Below are 21786 nucleotides of genomic sequence, written 5' to 3' on the forward strand. Positions count from 1 at the left end.
GTTCAAATACATAAAATACATTACGGCACATTTATTAATATTATCTCTCTTTTAATCACTTTTATCGACTATCAGCCAAATAGCCGGGGTCGAAAAGTTGGGAAATTCTTTTTCTATTCATTTAAAGAATATGCTATTAAAAAAAGTAAACGTCGATAAGAGTGAGACATAAACAGTAAAAAAAAAAAAAAAAAAATTTTTATTTGTAAATGGGTAGTAATGTCTTTTATTTCAATATTCGATATAAGAATACTTTCAATATTTCATATACATAATATTTCAATTAAATAAAAGAAAAAGTCGATAACATTGACACATTTATTTCATATGCTAATATTTTTTGGAACAAATATTTTGTTTCCATGATTTTGGATTTTACAGTAAACTTTATTAAATATTCTTAGAACATACAGAATTAAAAATCATATTTTAAAATATTCACCACATAACAACACTAGGGTTTGAATTACAAACCAATTGAGACCTTTGCTTAATTGAAACAAATAAAAAGTACTTTCAGCCCAAAATACTCATAATTGCCCCCCCCCCCCAAAAAAAAAATTGGTGGCCAGAAAGTATCTTATCATTTTCTGTTCTATTTACACATTAAAATTATTATTCGCAGTAAAGAAATATATTTATTTTATGAAAACTACTTATCTGCCCTATATTTAAATGTAATATTCATTTTAAGCATCCCTGAAAACCTGTAAAAGACTGCACCCCTCTCCCACATTTGCTAATGCATTCTACTAAACATGTATACAATTTTTCCTTTTTCGTTGCAGTTTGCACATTCTTTGCCGACTTGAATAGAAACAGTTACAAATATATAAGCATTTTTATTATAAAAGTTTTAATTGTTTATTTGACTTTGCTTTTTACGTTAACAATTTTGTTGCTACATTTCACTTTTATTATTGTATTTTTACCCATACATTTCTTCTAAGAAACGTTTATATATTAAAAAAAAAAAAAAAATGCCTAGGAGATCATCAGCATCATCATATGGACGCGAAGCAGCAGCAGCGCGTGAACAGAAACGAAGGCGGTCGGAAGAAAGTGCAGAAGCTCGAGAAGAACGCTTGATGCTTAATCGAATCAGGATTGAAAACAAAAGAGAACATGAAAGTGTGGCCGACAGACAAACACGTTTGACTGCTAGCAGTAGTCGCATGGCTACAATAAGAGAAAATGAAAATGAAGATGATACAGAAATTCGACTAATGGCTAATAGCAGCCGCATTGCTGCAATGAGACAAAATGAAACTGAGGACGAAAGAGAAATTCGTCTAATGGCTAATTACAGCCGCATCGCTGCATTGAGAGAAGATGAAACTGAAGACGAAAGAGAAATTCGTCTTATGGCTCATAGCAATCACATGGCTACAGTGAGATCACAAGAGACACAAGAAATACAACAGAATAGGAGAATGGCTGATCGAACCTTCCAGTCAACACGCAGAACTAATCTAAGACACGAGAGACATAGTCATTGGCTGATGGAAGCATTTTTTTATGATGCAGAGAAACATTATAACACTGACCCGAAAGTAATAATTGGGGAAATGGACAACATTTGTGGACATTGTGGTGCCAAAAAATGGATTGCTGAAAGACCTGGTTTGTGTTGCTTGGGAGGTAAAATCAATTTGCCAAAAATACAAGATCCTCCAGAAGTTCTGAAAACTTTACTGACACAGGATACAACAAAAGCGAAACAATTCAGAAAAAGTCTTCTAAAATACAACTCTGCCTTTCAAATGACATCTTTTGGAGCTTCTAGAAATGTTACTGACTTTGCATTCTTTACCACTTACAAAATACAAGGTCAGTGTTATCACTTGATGGGTGATCTGCTTCCATTACCCGGACATTCTTATGAATTTGTGCAGGTTTATTTTATGGGTGGCAACGAATCAGAAGCACAGCAAAGATGCACGAATGTGCAAGGTGGATTAGACTTGGAGATTGTCATGGAGTTGCAGAACATGCTTCACCAACACCATAAATATGTTGGAATTTTGAAATATGCAATTGAACAGATGCAACATAGTCGTAATCATAAAGTCATCATCAAAGCAGACAAACATCCACCATCAGAACATGCACGGAGATACAATGCACCTACGGCCGATGAAGTTGCAATCATAATGGTGGGTGAACAACATGAATACAGGGACATTGTTCTGCAATTAAGAAGTGGACAACTGCGTCGTATTCCAGAAACTCATAGAGCTTATGATGCACTCCAATACCCACTTATGTTCTGGAATGGACAAGATGGATATCATTTTCAGCTGTGGCAGAGGAATCCACAAACAGGTCTCAATACAACTCGATCTGTAACATCTAAGTGTTTTTATGCATTTCATTTTATGGTGCGAGATGGATTCAATCATGTATTATCTTTAAAAGAAGTGACCAGTCAGTTCATGGTGGATATGTATGCAAAAATAGAAACTGAAAGATTACATTTCATACGAAAAAATCAAAAAAAATTAAGGGTGGAAGAATATATACATCTGCAAGATGCTATGAATTGTGATGGTGACCCGAGAAATATTGGACAACCAGTTATCTTGGCTTCCAGTTATACAGGAGGACCACGATATATGCAACAACGGACTCAAGATGCAATGACTTATGTAAGAAAATTTGGACGAGCTGATCTTTTCATCACATTCACATGTAATCCAAAGTGGAGTGAAATTACTAATGAACTTTTTCCACATCAAAAAGCCAAGGATCGCCATGATTTGATTGCTCGAGTGTTCCATGAAAAACAAAAGAAACTCCTCTGGCTTCTCAAAGAAGGACGAATTTTTGGTGAACTTAGTGCTTATATAACTACGATTGAGTGGCAAAAGAGAGGCCTTCCGCACTCTCACACCCTGATTTGGTGTAAAGATAATATTAATGCTGATGATATAGACAAAATAATTTCGGCTGAACTGCCAAATGAAACTACGGATCCAGAACTTTTCGAAATAATAAAAACTCAATTAATCCATGGACCATGTGGAGTCTTAAATCCAGCGTCACCCTGTATGGAAGATCGTAAATGCTCCAGAAGATATCCAAAGCCTTTTATTGGAGAAACACAGACTGACAATAATGGTTATCCTCTTTATCGCAGACGTTCACCAGAAAATGGAGGCGAATCAACAACCTTAGTTGTTAGAGGACAAATAACAACCGTGGACAATCGATGGATAGTGCCTTATAATAGTTTATTATGTAAAATTCTGAAGGCACATATCAATGTGGAATTTTGCAACTCCATCAAAGCCCTTAAGTACATAACAAAATACATAAACAAGGGTAGTGACATGGCAACATTCAGTATTGGTGATGAGGGTGCAAGGGATGAAATAAAGTTTTATCAGACAGGAAGATACATCTCCAGTAATGAAGCAATATGGAGGATCTTTGGATTTGAAATCCACCAACGATTTCCAACCGTTGTACATTTAGCAGTACATGTTGAGAATGGACAGAGAGTTTATTTCAATGAAGAGACTGCACATAATTTGGCGCAGACACCACCAGAAACAACCTTAACTGCATTTTTTAAACTATGCCAAGAAGATGATTTCGCTAGATCTCTCATGTATACTGAAATTCCTACATATTATACCTGGAGTAAGCAAAAAAAGTGGGTTCGTCGTAAGCAAGGACAAATTGTGCCAGGTCATGACATCAAAGCATCTGACGCTATTGGCCGTGTTTATATTGTGCATCCTAATAACAGAGAATGCTTTTATTTACGATTGCTTCTCCATACTATTCGTGGACCAACATCTTTTGAGGATCTCCGACGCTTTGAAGTTGGACTGTGTACAACATACCAAGAAGCATGTGCTGTACGTGGACTTTTGAAAGACGATGAACACTGGCGGAAAACTTTACAAGAAGCATCAGTCTCACAAATCGCCAATCAAATTAGACAATTATTTGCAATTATGCTTACAGCCTGTGGGATTGAACAACCACATTTGCTCTGGAATGAATTTAAAACTGATATGTCCGAAGATTTTCTTCATCAAGCCCAAATGCGAAATGAAAATATGGCAATTGCATTTTCGCCTGAGATATTTAATCTATCTCTTGCTGACCTATCCCGTCGAGTACAAGCACTTAACCGTACGTTAACGAATTGTGGCATGCCAGAGCCTGCTGATATTATGAATGTAAACCACAGAATACAGCAAGAGACTTATGACTATGATGCCTATGACCAATTCATTCAGGAAAATGAACCTCGGCTTGTGGACGAGCAGAAGAATATTTACGAGAGCATCTTGGAAAGCATTCATCATGATCACGGAACGACATTCTTTATTGATGCCCCAGGTGGAACTGGCAAAACTTTCCTGTTAAATCTGCTCCTTGCAAAAGTTCGTCTCACAAACAATATTGCCCTTGCAGTGGCATCCAGTGGAATTGCAGCAACACTTTTGGATGGTGGTAGAACTGCTCACTCTATGTTTTCTCTCCCATTGGACCTTACTAGACAGGAAAAACCATTGTGTAATATTAAAAAAGATTCAGCAAAGGCTAAACTACTGCAAAACTGTAAATTAATAATCTGGGATGAAGCAACAATGAGTCACAAAAAAGCTATGGAAGCAGTAGATTCTACACTACAGGACCTAAAAGATAACACACAAATAATGGGTGGAGTGACTTTGGTTTTTGCTGGTGATTTCAGACAAACCCTTCCAATTGTTCCTCGAGGAACCAGAGCTGATCAAATGAATGCATGTCTCAAAAACTCCTATTTATGGCATCATATTAAAACAATGAGTTTAACACTAAACATGCGAGTACATTTACATGCTGATGATGCTGTTGGTGACTTTGCCATTAAACTTTTGCAAGTGGGTAATGGACTTCTGGACAAGGACTCCTATAACCAGATTCAGTTGCCTTTTACAACAATTCAAACAGAAGAGGAATTTATAATGAGAGTTTTTCCAGATCTTCATAATTTGCATACGGATATCAATTGGCTAAGTAGCCGTGCAATTTTAGCAGCAAAGAATGAATCTGTAAATGAAATAAATAGCAGGTTGTTGAATAGATTACCTGGAGAAATCATATTATACAATTCAGTTGATACAATCTGTTCACAGGACGAAGTAACAAATTATCCGACTGAGTTTCTTAATAGTCTTGAACCACCAGGAACGCCTCCACATAGTCTGTTTCTAAAACTTGGAGCACCAATAATGTTACTTCGCAATCTTGATCCACCAAAACTCTGCAATGGCACAAGGCTCACCATAAAGAATATGATGCCTCATGTACTGGAAGCAACAATTATGTCAGGTAAGTATGCAGGATTACACTGCTTCATTCCCAGAATCCCAATGAGACCACAAGAATTGCCATTTGAGTTTGAAAGGCTGCAATTTCCTGTCAAGCTAAGTTTTGCAATGACAATAAACAAATCACAAGGACAGTCACTAAAAGTTGTTGGGCTCAACCTGTCTAAACCAGTATTTTCTCATGGACAGCTATATGTTGGCCTATCAAGAGTTGGACACCCTGATGGACTCTTCATTCTGGCACCAGATAAAAAAACCAAAAATATTGTATATTCTGAAGCATTAAGATGAAGCATAAATATATAAACATGATTACGAAACTTTTCCCTGAAGCAAAAAATATATAAACAACATGATTATGAAACTTTTCCCTGAAGGAAAATATATATAAAGATGATTACGAAACTTTGCCCAGAAGGAAAAGAATGCGAAATGTGCCATGGAAAAACCCTTTGCGTTACATACATGTGCGAGGGAGTCTTAAAGCTAACTGTACAAAGCAAGGTATACCACCATCCTCCTTCAGATTGGATTGGACAAAAATGAATCGAACCCACAAACTAAAGTTTAAAAATCTGGTACAGTATCCATCATGCCATGGCAATGAATACATTGGACAAGATTAATTTAATGTTAAAAACTCAAGAAATATCTGAAAGTATGTCAAACTTACAAAAAAGAACTACCACCTAAAGTGGAGTAGAGGTAAGGCTCCCCCACATAACCAAAAAAGAAAGCCCCCCCCGCCCTACAGGAGACAGGAGCTCCCCTACCATTCTGGGGCAGGGAAGGAGCAAGGAAAACTCTTAAACATAAATTGTCAACGAAGGGTATACACCCTTGGGAGCTAGAAGAGTCTTTTTATACGCATCAACACACAGCGAAACTTAAAAAGATAAAGAGATCAATAGCTATAGCCAGCTGGTCTCATAAACACAGGTGTACACTACACCGAAATTCACTTCAGGTCTGCATTTCCTCCATGCGAATAAGGTCCTGATTCCCCCCCAAGTGCAGGAAAGTTGCCCAACTCCCCTCTGGGTACACTTAAAAAGAAAACTACCCCCTCCCTAAGGCAGGAGAGAGAAGGCTCCCTGCCCCATCTCCTTCGTTGGTCGGATGACTGTCACCTCCCTAGAGCGAGGGATAAAAAAAAAAAGCAAATCACCCCTTCAGTCCTTCCCTAATTTGAGTAGCACGGCTCCCTCCTTCAGGGAGGGAAGGTCAACAGGTGGAGGAAAAATAGTCAACGCAGGGCATACCGCCTGACAAGCTACAATCGTATTTTTATATACGGCAGACAGTAAGACTATTTGCCTTGGGGGCGGGCTAAGCACTCCCTCACCCCAAAAGTGGGAGCCGGCGAAACTTCTCCTCTCAGAAGCGGGAGGGGAGGCCAGGGAACCTTCTTTTTCCCCTAAAAGAGGGATATCCTTTTGTATGGTTGGTCTCCCCCCCCCCCGTTGGTTCCGCTTTATCCCTCCGGAAAGAGATCAACCTTACACAAAAACAAAAAAAAAAAATACGGGTAGAGGGAAGCCTTCCAGAGCCCCCTTCTGGGAGAAGTTCCCCGGCTCCCACCTTTTGGGGAGTGCGCAGCCTGCACTCCAGTCAACCAAATAAATAAAAAATTTACCCATCCCACCTTTGTGGGGAGAGTGCTCAGCCCACCTTCTGAGCCACCATAAAACAAAAGGTTCCTTCCACCAGAAGGGAAGGGAAGTAGAAAGAAAAAATATTTAAAAATACATGGTCAACACATAACCAAAAAAGAAAGCCCCATCCTCCATGGGAAGAAGGCTCCCCTCTCATTCTGGGGCAGGGAAGGAGCAGGGAAAACTCTTAAACATAAATGGTCACCGAAAGGGTATACACCCTGTGAAGCTAGACTCCCCCCCCCCCAGTGCAGGGAGGTTGCCCAACTCCCCTCCGGGCACACTTAAAAAGAAAACTACCCCCTCCCTAAGGCAGGAGAAAGAAGGAAAAATAGTCAACGCAGGGCATACCGCCCGACAAGCTAAAATCGCCTATTTATATACGGCAGACAGACTCTATTTGCCTTGAGGGCGGGCTAAGCCCTCCGACTCCCCCCCCCCCCCCAAAGTTGAGAGCCGGAGAAACTTCTCCTCTCAGAAGCGGGAGGGGAGGCCAGGGAGCCTTCCCTCTTTCAACTAAGAGACAGATATCCTTTTGTATGGTTGATCTCCCCCCCCCCTCTGTCGGTTCCGCTTACTTCCTTCGGAAAGAGATCAACCTTACACACAAAAAAAAATATGTGGAGAGGGAAGCCTTCCCGGGCCCCCTTTCTGGGAGGAGAAGTTCCACAACTCCCAACTTTATGGGAGTGCTCAGCCCGCCCTCCAGTCAACCAAATAAAAGAAATTTCCCTATCCCATCTTTGTGGGGAGAGTGCTCAGCCCACCTGATTGATTCTTTGTTCCACAGATTATAAGATTAAAACACTGAGCCAACATTAACAATTCTGACTTATCATTCAAACATGATTACAAAACTTTTCCCAGAGGGAAAAGAATGCGAAATGCGCCATGGAAAAAACTCTTTGTGTTACATACATGTTGGAGGGAGTCTTACAAATAACTGTACAACGCAGGGTATACCATCCGCCTCCTTCAGATTGGATTGGACAAAAATGAAATTAAAAGGAAACGAAATTAGGAACAGTCATGAATTGAACCCACAAACTAAACGTTGAACATCTGATACAATATCCATCATGCCATCGCAATGAATACATTGGACAAGATAAAATTACTGTTAAAAACTCAAGAAATATCCGAAAATATGTCAACCTTACAAAAAAGAACTACCACCTTAAGTGGAGTAGAGGTAAGGCTCCCCCACATAACCATAAAAGAAAGCCGCCCCCCCCCCTACAGGGGGAAAGAGCTCCCCTCCCATTCCAGGGTAGGGAAGGAGTAAGGAAAACTCTTAAACATAAATGGTCAACGAAGGGTATACACCCTGGGAAGCTAAAAGAGCCTTTTTATACAGCTCATCTGATGGCAAAACTTAAAAAGATAAAGAGATCAATAGCTATAGCCAGCCGGTCTCATGAACACAGGTTTACACTCCATCCAAGTTCAGTTGAGGCCTCTATTTCCTCCGTGCGAATAAGGTCCTGACCCCTCCCCAAGTGCGGGGAGTTTGCCCGACTCCACTCCGGGCACACTTAACAAGAAAACTACCCCCTCCCTAATGCAGGAGAGAGAATGCTCACTGCTTGATCTCCTTCTTTGGTTGGATGACTGCCACCTCCCCATAGCGAGGGGTAAAAAAAAAAAGCAAATCACCCCTTCAGCCCTTCCCTGCGTAGCACGGCTCCCTCCTTCAGGGAGGGAAGGTCAATAGGTGGAGGAAAAATAGTCAACGCAGGGCATACCGCCTGAGAAGCTAAAATCGCCTTTTTATATACGGCAGACAGTCAGACTCTATTTGCCTTGAGGGCGGGCTAAGCCCCTCCCCCAAATTTGAGAGCCGGAGAAACTTCTCCTCTCAGAAGCTGGAGGGGAGGCCAGGGAGCCTTCCCTCTTTCAACTAAGAGACGGATATATATGTATCTTTCTTTTCTTTGCTTATTTCTTGGTACTAAGGATTTCTGTATGCATGTTATTTTATTTAAGAGTACTAAATAGCTTTTCAGTTTCTTGAGACTCTTTCACCTGTCTGGATTCTGCAGCAACGTTGTGGAGTGATATGTAAAACATAAATTGGTACTTTATAACAATAGGTATGTAGAATTCTAACTCGCCAGTGTTGATCGCTTCGATTATTTACAAATTCACCAGGTCCTGGATATGACCATAAACTGTATCCAAACGTGGGGCTTTGTGAAGTGTGAAGCCACCATTTAATTGCTATTGCTACCAGGTCCACTCTGATCTAGAGTGGTAGTACCTGTTAGGGTCCCAATTATGAGTTAAATAGAAACCAACATTAAATAAACAAATATATTCAAGGAAAAAAATGTCACTGGATTTGGCATGAAATAACCTGATATAGTGTTGATATGTCATAAAACAAAATGAACCAACAAATTCACCAATCGACACATTTTCAACAAATGTATCTTTCTTTTCCTTTTTCTATGCTTATTTCTTGGTTCTAAGCTTATCATTAACAAACCCTGACATTTCTTTTACTTTGTTTTGTGTATATATTTTATTTTGTGTAGAATTAAAAAAAAAAAAAAAAAAATTACATTTCGCTACCACATTTGCAGCGAAATGTTAGCATAAATAAAATCACTGGTGACAACCCATGATGTTTTTTCTAATGAACACCAATTAACCAACACGCTTTCCATTGGTTTTTCATAACAATTTAATATTGATAAATTATAATAAACATTTCCATTACTTTTCTCTTTTTATCAATAAATATACTTGGTTGATAATTAGAGGACACAATGTTTATTGTAATAAAACTTGTGATCTATAACATCCAATTCTAACAATTAAACTTTCCTTTCTCAATTTAAACAAACAACATACCCCACACTATGTTCCTAAAAATGAGGATTTTACTATTGCGTTTACATAATTTTTTAGCTATGTTTCTCTTACTTTCAGCATGAGAAAATATAATTTTCTACATGTGTTTCATGCATAACACACAAACGTATATGTGACCAACATTTTACCTCTGATATTTTTCCAAAAACACCAAATAACATTCACGCTTTCCATTGGTTTTTCATAATAACAATTTAATATTTATAATTTATAATAAACATGTCCATTCATTTTCTCTTTTTATCAATAAATATGCTTGGTTGATAATTAGAGGACTAAAATCAGATTTGTAAAAATTTCATTTTTTTTTTTTTCACTCTGAGAATTTTCTTTTTATTTCTTTGACAAACTATTTTTTTCAATTGACTTCAGCACATGATTGTTATTGCTTCTTCCCCTTTTGTCTTATATTTTTTTTCTTCATGCCAAAGATTTTATATATCAAATTTTTTCTCATTTCTTACATTTTATTTCTTTAATTCATAGTCCGCCAATATAGTATTAGTTTCAATTCCATTGAACACAATGTTTTATATAGTAAACATCAGCATATTTCACTTTTCAAGTATTTTTTTATTTTATTTCAAATACTATGTTTTATTTCATTTTGTTGACACTCATTTACCTCTCTGGGGTGCTACAAGGAACATGTAGAGTGATATATCAAACATGAATTGGTACTTTATAACAATAGGTATCTAGCATTTTCAGATAGCAATGTGGATAGTTTTAAACATGTATACACTTAAAATCTCATAATATAAAGAAATGTATCTTTTTTTTTCTTTTCCTTTGCTTATTTCTCTAACCTAAACATATCATTAACTAACCATAAACTTTGTTTTAGTTTTATATATCTATTTTATATTGAAGAATACACAAAAATCAATTTCACTACCACATTTACAATGTTAGCATACACAAAAATCACTGGTTACAATCATTGATAGCTGTTTCTTATAAGCACCAAATCTCTATCACAATTTCGAATTGTTTTTCATGATAACAATTCAATATTGATACATTATAAGAAACATTTCCGTTGCTTTTCTCTTTTTATAAATACAAATAATATTAAGCACACCATACCAAGCCCACTGTTTCAGCATCTAATAAACTGCCTACCAAGATCAATGTTTTCAAGTAACAATGGGGAGTATTCATGTTATGTTTCACATTTTTATGTTTTGATATATTTTGCTGCTTAATATCAAATTCAGCAGATGAGTTCTTTCTTATGCATCAAACAATTACATTTTCTGATATTCATTCAAGCTAATTACTGAAAATCAATTACATATTTTCTTTACTAAAATAATACTGTGCTTGATTTCATCAAGTGGTGCAGATCTGTTTTTACACTAACAATGTGCACATTTTTTGAAGAATAAAGTTATTTTTTGTTTTTATTTTTAAGGTGGTGAAGGTGATCCGGGGAGTGTTTTTTTTTTTTTTTTTTTTTTTTTTTTTTTTTTTCAAAAAAGGTACTTTTTACGAATGGGTATCCAAGAAACGTTCAGTATTTTGTCATAAATTAAGATTTTCTTTGACCACTATCAATACTATCAGAAATGAACAATCTACACAATACAAACTAACGGTTTTGTTGCCTTTTTATTATAACTCCAAACTAACCCATAACTACATTTTTCTTTTATTTTGCAAATTTGATTTCCTTTAGTTTATATTGTGTAGCTGAATCAGAAATTGATTGAACTTTTGTCATTTGTAGTTAACATGCTTTCAGCGCAATTACTACAGTGTAATCACACATGATCTACCAAAATAAAAACACTTCAGATAAAGTCTTAAATAGAATTCAGTTCCTTACATGACATCTGATGAAGTCAGTAGAAACATTACAAACTAATACTTGAAAAACAATTTGACATTTACTGTACTACAATAACACATTTGTAAAGAAGTAGAAATCTGGATACCTATTCTGATACCTAATAAAAGAAAGGACACTCTTTGGGGCGGATTTTGATGATAACAAGTCACTAATTAGACATTATAATAAACATTCAAATAATTTAAGAATTTTACCAAAATAAAATTACGTGGTAATCACCCAATTTCTGCCACAAAATTCTGATTGGCAAAACTCATAAACATAAAATATATATTTTCTAATTTCATCTTTTTTACTTTTTACATAATCTGATTTGATGTTTTCCTAAAGATTCAAATCACTGTATTTTGCTGCTTAATATCAAATGCAGCAGATGAGTTCTTTTTTATGCATTAAACAATTACATTTTCTCATATTCATCCAAACTGAAAATCATTATTTTCATATTTTCTTCATTAAAATATCACTGTGCTTGATGTCATCAAGTGGAGCGGATCATTTTCTTTCTTTTTTTTTTTTTCTTTTTTTTTTTTCATTTGTTTACACATTTTTTACAAATGTTTTTGAGAGTCCATACAATGTTATAAGGGTTCAACATTTTTTTTTTCATTTGAATATATTTTGCCTAAGATTCTTAGCCTATATCATTGCATACCAATTTGTTTCTTGAAAGTTAAGTTCACTGTAAAAACATCTGATACACCAAAATCCCTGATACCTGTTTCTTATAAGCGCCAAATAACTATCACTATTTCGATTTGTGTTTCATGAGAACAATTCAATATTGATACATTATAAGAAACATTTCCAGTGCTTTTCTCTTTTTAGCAATACATATAGTTGGTTGCTAATCAGAGGACTTAACTAACCCTATAATTTGCTTTACTTTGTTTTGTATATATATTTTGTATTGTGTGGAATTAACAAAAATTCATATGCAGAAATCTGTTGATTCATTCCAAGAATCCCAATGCGACCAACAAACTTGAAAGATTACAATTTCTTTTTACTATGACCAATAAGAAAGCTCAAGAACTAAGTTGTTGGACTCATCCTGATCACCATTTTACAGTATTGTTAACAGTAAGTTTAACATTTTAAGTACAGAACAATATTATGTTTTGATTTTTACAAATTACTATTTTCTGTGACAGATGTTACTTTTTCAATATTGATTGTACGCTCTTTTGTGTTTTTACATTTTGCATAAAATAATATTAAGCACACAATACCAAGCCCACTATTTCAGCATCTAATAAACTTCCTACCAAGACCAATGTTTTCAAGTGACAATGGAGAGTATTCATGTTGTTTCACATTTTTATGTTTTTAAATATTTTGCTGCTTAATATCAAATTCAGACCCCTATTTCCTCCGTGCGATTAAGGTCCTATTTGCCTTGAGGGCGGGCTAAGCCCTCTTTCCCCCCCCCCCAAGTTGAGAGCCAGGGAAACTTCTCCTCTCAGAAGCGGGAGGGGAGGCCAGGGAGCCTTCCCTCTTTCAACTAAGAGACGGATATCCTTTTGTATGGTTGATCTCCTCCCCCCCGTCTCTGTCGGTTCCGCTTACTCCCTTCGGAAAGAGATCAAGCTTACACAAAAAAAAAAAAATATGTGGAGAGGAAAGCCTTTCTGGGAGGAGAAGTTCATCATGATCACGGATCGACATTCTTTATTGATGCCCCAGGTGGAACTGGCAAAACTTTCCTGTTAAATCTGCTTCTTACAAAAGTTCGTCTCACAAACAATATTGCCCTTGCAGTGGCATCCAGTGGAATTGCAGCAACACTTTTGGATGGTGGTAGAACTGCTCACTCTATGTTTTCTCTCCCATTGGACCTTACTAGACAGGAAAAACCATTGTGTAATATTAAAAAAGATTCAGCAAAGGCTAAACTACTGCAAAACTGTAAATTAATAATCTGGGATGAAGCAACAATGAGTCACAAAAAAGCTATGGAAGCAGTAGATTCTACACTACAGGACCTAAAAGATAACACACAAATAATGGGTGGAGTGACTTTGGTTTTTGCTGGTGATTTCAGACAAACCCTTCCAATTGTTCCTCGAGGAACCAGAGCTGATCAAATGAATGCATGTCTCAAAAACTCCTATTTATGGCATCATATTAAAACAATGAGTTTAACACTAAACATGCGAGTACATTTACATGCTGATGATGCTGTTGGTGACTTTGCCATTTAACTTTTGCAAGTGGGTAATGGACTTCTGGACAAGGACTCCTATAACCAGATTCAGTTGCCTTTTACAACAATTCAAACAGAAGAGGAATTTATAATGAGAGTTTTTCCAGATCTTCATAATTTGCATACGGATATCAATTGGCTAAGTAGCCGTGCAATTTTAGCAGCAAAGAATGAATCTGTAAATGAAATAAATAGCAGGTTGTTGAATAGATTACCTGGAGAAATCATATTATACAATTCAGTTGATACAATCTGTTCACAGGACGAAGTAACAAATTATCCGACTGAGTTTCTTAATAGTCTTGAACCACCAGGAACGCCTCCACATAGTCTGTTTCTAAAACTTGGAGCACCAATAATGTTACTTCGCAATCTTGATCCACCAAAACTCTGCAATGGCACAAGGCTCACCATAAAGAATATGATGCCTCATGTACTGGAAGCAACAATTATGTCAGGTAAGTATGCAGGATTACACTGCTTCATTCCCAGAATCCCAATGAGACCACAAGAATTGCCATTTGAGTTTGAAAGGCTGCAATTTCCTGTCAAGCTAAGTTTTGCAATGACAATAAACAAATCACAAGGACAGTCACTAAAAGTTGTTGGGCTCAACCTGTCTAAACCAGTATTTTCTCATGGACAGCTATATGTTGGCCTATCAAGAGTTGGACACCCTGATGGACTCTTCATTCTGGCACCAGATAAAAAAACCAAAAATATTGTATATTCTGAAGCATTAAGATGAAGCATAAATATATAAACATGATTACGAAACTTTTCCCTGAAGCAAAAAATATATAAACAACATGATTATGAAACTTTTCCCTGAAGGAAAATATATATAAAGATGATTACGAAACTTTGCCCAGAAGGAAAAGAATGCGAAATGTGCCATGGAAAAACCCTTTGCGTTACATACATGTGCGAGGGAGTCTTAAAGCTAACTGTACAAAGCAAGGTATACCACCATCCTCCTTCAGATTGGATTGGACAAAAATGAATCGAACCCACAAACTAAAGTTTAAAAATCTGGTACAGTATCCATCATGCCATGGCAATGAATACATTGGACAAGATTAATTTAATGTTAAAAACTCAAGAAATATCTGAAAGTATGTCAAACTTACAAAAAAGAACTACCACCTAAAGTGGAGTAGAGGTAAGGCTCCCCCACATAACCAAAAAAGAAAACCCCCCCCGCCCTACAGGAGACAGGAGCTCCCCTACCATTCTGGGGCAGGGAAGGAGCAAGGAAAACTCTTAAACATAAATTGTCAACGAAGGGTATACACCCTTGGGAGCTAGAAGAGTCTTTTTATACGCATCAACACACAGCGAAACTTAAAAAGATAAAGAGATCAATAGCTATAGCCAGCTGGTCTCATAAACACAGGTGTACACTACACCGAAATTCACTTCAGGTCTGCATTTCCTCCATGCGAATAAGGTCCTGATTCCCCCCCAAGTGCAGGAAAGTTGCCCAACTCCCCTCTGGGTACACTTAAAAAGAAAACTACCCCCTCCCTAAGGCAGGAGAGAGAAGGCTCCCTGCCCCATCTCCTTCGTTGGTCGGATGACTGTCACCTCCCTAGAGCGAGGGATAAAAAAAAAAAGCAAATCACCCCTTCAGTCCTTCCCTAATCTGAGTAGCACGGCTCCCTCCTTCAGGGAGGGAAGGTCAACAGGTGGAGGAAAAATAGTCAACGCAGGGCATACCGCCTGACAAGCTAAAATCGTATTTTTATATACGGCAGACAGTAAGACTATTTGCCTTGGGGGCGGGCTAAGCACTCCCTCACCCCAAAAGTGGGAGCCGGCGAAACTTCTCCTCTCAGAAGCGGGAGGGGAGGCCAGGGAACCTTCTTTTTCCCCTAAAAGAGGGATATCCTTTTGTATGGTTGGTCTCCCCCCCCCCGTTGGTTCCGCTTTATCCCTCCGGAAAGAGATCAACCTTACACAAAAACAAAAAAAAAAAATACGGGTAGAGGGAAGCCTTCCAGAGCCCCCTTCTGGGAGAAGTTCCCCGGCTCCCACCTTTTGGGGAGTGCGCAGCCTGCACTCCAGTCAACCAAATAAATAAAAAATTTACCCATCCCACCTTTGTGGGGAGAGTGCTCAGCCCACCTTCTGAGCCACCATAAAACAAAAGGTTCCTTCCACCAGAAGGGAAGGGAAGTAGAAAGAAAAAATATTTAAAAATACATGGTCAACACATAACCAAAAAAGAAAGCCCCATCCTCCATGGGAAGAAGGCTCCCCTCTCATTCTGGGGCAGGGAAGGAGCAGGGAAAACTCTTAAACATAAATGGTCACCGAAAGGGTATACACCCTGTGAAGCTAGACTCCCCCCCCCCAGTGCAGGGAGGTTGCCCAACTCCCCTCCGGGCACACTTAAAAAGAAAACTACCCCCTCCCTAAGGCAGGAGAAAGAAGGAAAAATAGTCAACGCAGGGCATACCGCCCGACAAGCTAAAATCGCCTATTTATATACGGCAGACAGACTCTATTTGCCTTGAGGGCGGGCTAAGCCCTCCGACATGAGGATTTTACTATTGCCTTTTAGATCATTTTTTAACAATGTTTCTCTTCTTACTTTCAGCATCAGAAAATATAAGTTTCTACACGTGTTTCATGCATACCACACAAACGTATATGTGACCAACATTTTACCTCTGATATATTTTTTTCCAATTTCCTTTCACCATTGTCATTATCATTAGTACAGTTTTCGTTTTGTCTTTAAAATGAAGTTGTACATGTTTCTTAATACTTCGAAACCAAATATATCAAAAACAATTTTTTTTCACTTACAAAATTTTCATGATATTTCTTTGACAATCATATTTGTTTTTAATTGAATTCAGCACATGATTCTTACTGCTTTATCACCTTTTATCTTATATTTCTTTTTCTTCATGCCAAATACATTAAATATCAAATTTTTGCTCATTTCTTAAATTGAATTAAAAAAATGAACTTTTTTATTCCACCAATATTGTATAAGGCTCAATTCCATTGAACACAGTGTTTTATATAGTAAACATCAGCATTTGTTTCTATTTTATTTTATTTCAAATACTGTTTCATTTCACTTTCTCAATAATCATTTACATCTTTGGGGTGCAACAGGGAACATGTAGAGTGATATATCAAACATGAATTGGAACTTTATAACAATAGGTATCTAGAATTTCCACATACCAGTGTGGATAGTTTTAAATATTTACAAACTTACAATTTACACACTATAAACAAATGTATCTTTTTTTCTTTTCTTTGCTTATTTCTCGAACCTAAACTTATCATTAACTAAACCTAAACTTTGTTTACTGCATTTTGTGTATATATTTTATATTGAGTAAAATAAACAAAACTTAATTTGGCTAATATCATTTGTAGTGGCATGCACTATTGACATATATAAAATCACAGGTGACAATCCTTGATTCCAGTTTCGTATAAGCACAAAATATCTATCATAATTTCGATTTGTTGTTCATGATAAAAATTTAATATTGATACATTGTAATAAACATTTCCATTGCTTTTATCTTTTTATCAGTACATATACTTGGTTGATAATTAGAGGACACAACTAACCCTATACTTTGTTTTGTATATATATTTTGTATTGTGTGGAATTAACAAAAATTCATATGCAGGAATCTGTTGATACATTCCAAGAATCCCAATGCGACCAACAAACTTGAAAGACTACAATTTCTTTTTACTATGACCAATAAGAAAGCTCAAGGACTAAGTTGTTGGACTCATCCTGATCACCATTTTAAATTATTGTTAACAGTAAGTTTAACATTTTAAGTACAGAATAATATTTCTTTTGATATTTATAAATTACTATTTTCTGTGACAGATGTTACTTTTTCAATATTGATTGTACCCTCTTTTGTGTTTTTAAATTTATGTTTCACATTTTATGTTTTGAAATATTTTGCTGCTTAATATCAAATTCAACAGATGAGTTCTTTCTTAGGCATCAAACAATTACATTTTCTGATATTCATTCAAACTAATTACTGAAAATCAATTTCATATTTTCTTTACTAAACTATTACTATGCTTGATTTCATCAAGTGGTGCGAATCTGTTTTTTACACTAACAATGTGCACATTTTTTGAAGAATAAAGTTTTTTTTTTTTTAAGGTGGTGAAGGTGATCCGGGGAGTGTTTTTTTTTTTTTTAAAAAGGTACTTTTTATGAATGGGTATCCGAGAAACATTCAGTATTTTGTCAGAAATTAAGATTTTCATTGACAACTCTCAATACTATCAGAAATGAACAATCTACACAATACAAACTAACTGTTTTGTTAGCTTTTTATTCTAACTCCAAACTAACCCATAACTACATATTTCTTTTATTTTGCAAATTTGATTTCCTTTAGTTTATATTGTGTAGCTGAATAAGAAATTGATTTAACTTTTGTCAATTGTAATTAACATGATTTCAGCGCAATTACTACAGTGTAATCACACATGATATACCAAAATAAAAACACTTCAGATAAAGTCTTCTTACATAGAATTCAGTTTCTTACATGACATCTGATGAAGTCAGTACAAACGTTACAAACTAATACTTGAAAAACAATTTGACATTTACTGTACTACAATATCATATTTGTATAGAAGTAGAAATCTGGATACCTATTCTGATACCTAATAAAAGAAAGGACACTCTTTGGGGCGGATTTTGATGATAACAAGTCACTAATAAGAAATTATAATAAACATTGAAATAATTTAAGAATTTTACCAAAATAAAATTGCATGGTAATCACACAATTTCTGCCACAAAATTTTGATTGGCTAAACTCATAATCAGAAAATATATATTTTCTAATTTCATCTTTTTTTTTTTACATAATCTGATTTGATGTTTTCCTTAATATTCAAATCACTATTTTTTTGCTGCTTAATATCAAATACAGCAAATGACTTATTTTTTATGCATCAAACAATTACATTTTCTCATTCATCCAAACTAATCACTGAACATCAATTTCATATTTTCTTCACTAAAATATTACTGTGCTTGATATCATCAAGTGGAGCGGATCATTTTTTTTTTTTTCATTTGTTCACACATTTTTCCAATTTATATATATTTTGTCTAAGATTCCTAGCCTATGTCATTGCATACCAAGCTGTTTATTAAAAGTTAAGGTTCACTGTAAACACATATGTTACACCAAAATAAAAACGCTTCAGATAATGTCTTGATATTCAATTCAGTTTCTAACATGATATCTTATGAAGTTAGTAGAAATGTTACAGACTTTTGAATCTCAAACACTTTCAATACTGTGCACTGATATTTTCTTTTTTGGAATATAAGCAAATTCATGCTTTTTTTTACAAACGCCAACAAATGTCACATTTTGTAGCAATGTACTGAAACAATTATAAAAATAGGTATCTAGGAAAAGGCCACTACATATGTTATAAATTCCAAATTTCCACAAACTGGCAAATACTGGTACACGCTAGCAAATTTAGATTTGCAATTACAGAATATGATTCTAATTTTTTCCTTTGCTCTTTATTCTAACATTACACTAAGTTTACTGTTATTTCGCTACAGTTGATATTGTGTAGAACAATAAGAAAATCATAGTGAACAATGCATTCAACAAAATTTCACACAAATTTCTAGATACCTATATCTAATAAGTTCAAAAGAAAGGACACACTTAGGGAGGTATTTTGGTGGTCAAGTCACTAAATAGATATTAGCTGGTTTCCCGGCATAGCCCAGGATGTAATAAAGATTGACTGAAATACATGTTCTAGCTTTTGCTTTTTCATTGTTTATACGGTCCCGAGCAACGCCGGGTAGCCCTGCTAGTTTGTCTATAAAAATGGTGCTGTGGCGATGGAAAAGTTGTGACGCGTGGAGGCTTGAAATGCTGGAAATATGTTATAATTGATCTCAATGACCGTCTTTAGTATCATGCCTGCTTGAGCGTGTGAATTGACCAGTAGGACTTTAAAAAAAGTTATTTTTGGGCTCATGGTGTCTAAGGGAGTGGCACTTGTCTGACAAGATGTTGCAATCATCATGTATGTATGTATGTATGTATCGCAAAAACTTTCGACAGAAGCGACGGATTTTCACGAGATTGGTATCGTTTTGACGATCGACTCTTCGGACGACAAATATCGAAAAATTATCCAAAAGCATTTATCCCTTTAGTATCAACTATGCATTTTTCTACCAGGAGGAGTCGCTTTTTTTTCACTGATATTTCCGAAAGGCATCCCCTCTTTTCGATTGTCTAGCCTTAATTCAAATTTAGGTCACCTCCGGTTTGGCGATGGGTACAAAAGCAAACATGTCACAGGTTCGAGCCTGCCTGACTACTACAACTTTTTTTTATGTTTTTGCTCAATGCACACGTCCAGACACCCGCGCAACGCCGGGTTTCCAGACTAGTCTATTATATAAATATCACCTATTTAAATGTATGTATGTATGTACGTGCGTTTGTATGTCTGCCTAAAACTTTAGGCCGAGGCAACGGATATTCACGGGAATGATATAGTTTTGAAGCTCGACCCTTCGGACGACAAATATCGAAAAATTGGTTAAAAACATTAATTCCTTTACCCTCAACTGGGAACTTTTCTCCAAGTGGTCGTTATTTGCCGATATTTTAAAAATTCATCCCCCTCTTTTCGATTGTCTAGCTTATATTTTTAATCTTCGCCACTTCCGGTTTTGCGATGGACGCAAAGGCAAAGACGTCACATTTTTTGTTTGTTTGTTTTTTTCACGTCCGCTTCCTCCTTTGTGTTATGGGTTCGAGCCTGCCTACTACTACTACTATTTTTTTTTTTTGTAAACACGCACCTCCAAACACCTGGGCAACGCCGGACACCGAGGCTAGTTTGTTATATAAATCTCACCTGTCTTTTTAAGTGAATCTATATATGTATGTATGTATGTATGTATGTATGTCTAAAACTTTTCTCAGTGGCATCGGACCTGGTCGAAACCAGTACCGTCTGAATGGACGATATTTGGTCGAATAATATGTGAAAATTAGAAAAAACGGTAAATTTTCTCATATAGAAATACACGTTCGCAATGAGTGAGGGTAACAAAAATCGTTCGCTCATGAAAATTTAACTAAACACGCATGCGGGAAAAAACGTTCTTACTTTAAATTAACACGCATGCGTGAAAAAAACGTTCTAATTTTAAATAGAAAAAAAAAACGCATCGCTTAACTAGTGTGATCGTAGACGTGTGGTTATCATAACAGCGTTAGTGTCGTAAGGTTGCACTTTCGCGCCGACATATCAAATGTTTTTTTTTTCGATTTTTATAGTTTAAATAATTTAACAATTTATGCCATTTTTTCTTCGTTTATTCTTTATTTTCCCTTTTTTTATCTTTCTATCATGTCTACTTTTTTTGTTTTTTTTCCGATTTTTAAAAAAGTTATAACATTTAAGCAGTTATTTATGCCATTTTTTCGTTCGTTTATTCTTTATTTTCCATCACGTTCAGTGTTTTTTTTTTGTTTTTGTTTTCCGATTTTAAAAAAGTTTTAACATTTCTTTATTCTTCTTTTTATTATTGTTAGGGCTTACCCCCCTCCCACACCTCACCACATCCAGGCTACATTGGATACCCCCGCTAGTTTTTTATATAAAAACTAACAGGCCGCCCGGGATTGTCCGGTCTTAAAATACGTTAATACATGATATTTTGATGAATTCTGCTTTCCTATTTATACTGGAGGTTCCCGGCCACGCGTTGCTGCGTCTTAGTGGAAATGGAAAAAAAAACACAAAAAATGCAAAAATGTATGTTTTTTATGTTCTCAA

At 36.1% G+C, this 21786-nt stretch overlaps 1 protein-coding gene across 1 annotated transcript in view; it reads left to right on the plus strand.

The window, feature by feature from the left end:
* The first annotated feature begins 1088 nt into the window (after positions 1-1088).
* The window catches only part of LOC145249353 (uncharacterized), a 66697-nt gene continuing 45999 nt past the window's right edge, over positions 1089-21786 (plus strand). Inside the window, exon 1 of the mRNA XM_080110928.1 lies at positions 1089-4470. Within this exon, the coding sequence (XP_079967054.1) occupies positions 1089-4470 (3382 nt within the window). The remainder of the gene's footprint in view (positions 4471-21786) is intronic.

Source organism: Euprymna scolopes, chromosome 28 (genome assembly GCF_053919585.1).
Source record: "Euprymna scolopes isolate OS-2025 chromosome 28, ASM5391958v1, whole genome shotgun sequence".
Taxonomy (NCBI): domain Eukaryota; kingdom Metazoa; phylum Mollusca; class Cephalopoda; order Sepiida; family Sepiolidae; genus Euprymna; species Euprymna scolopes.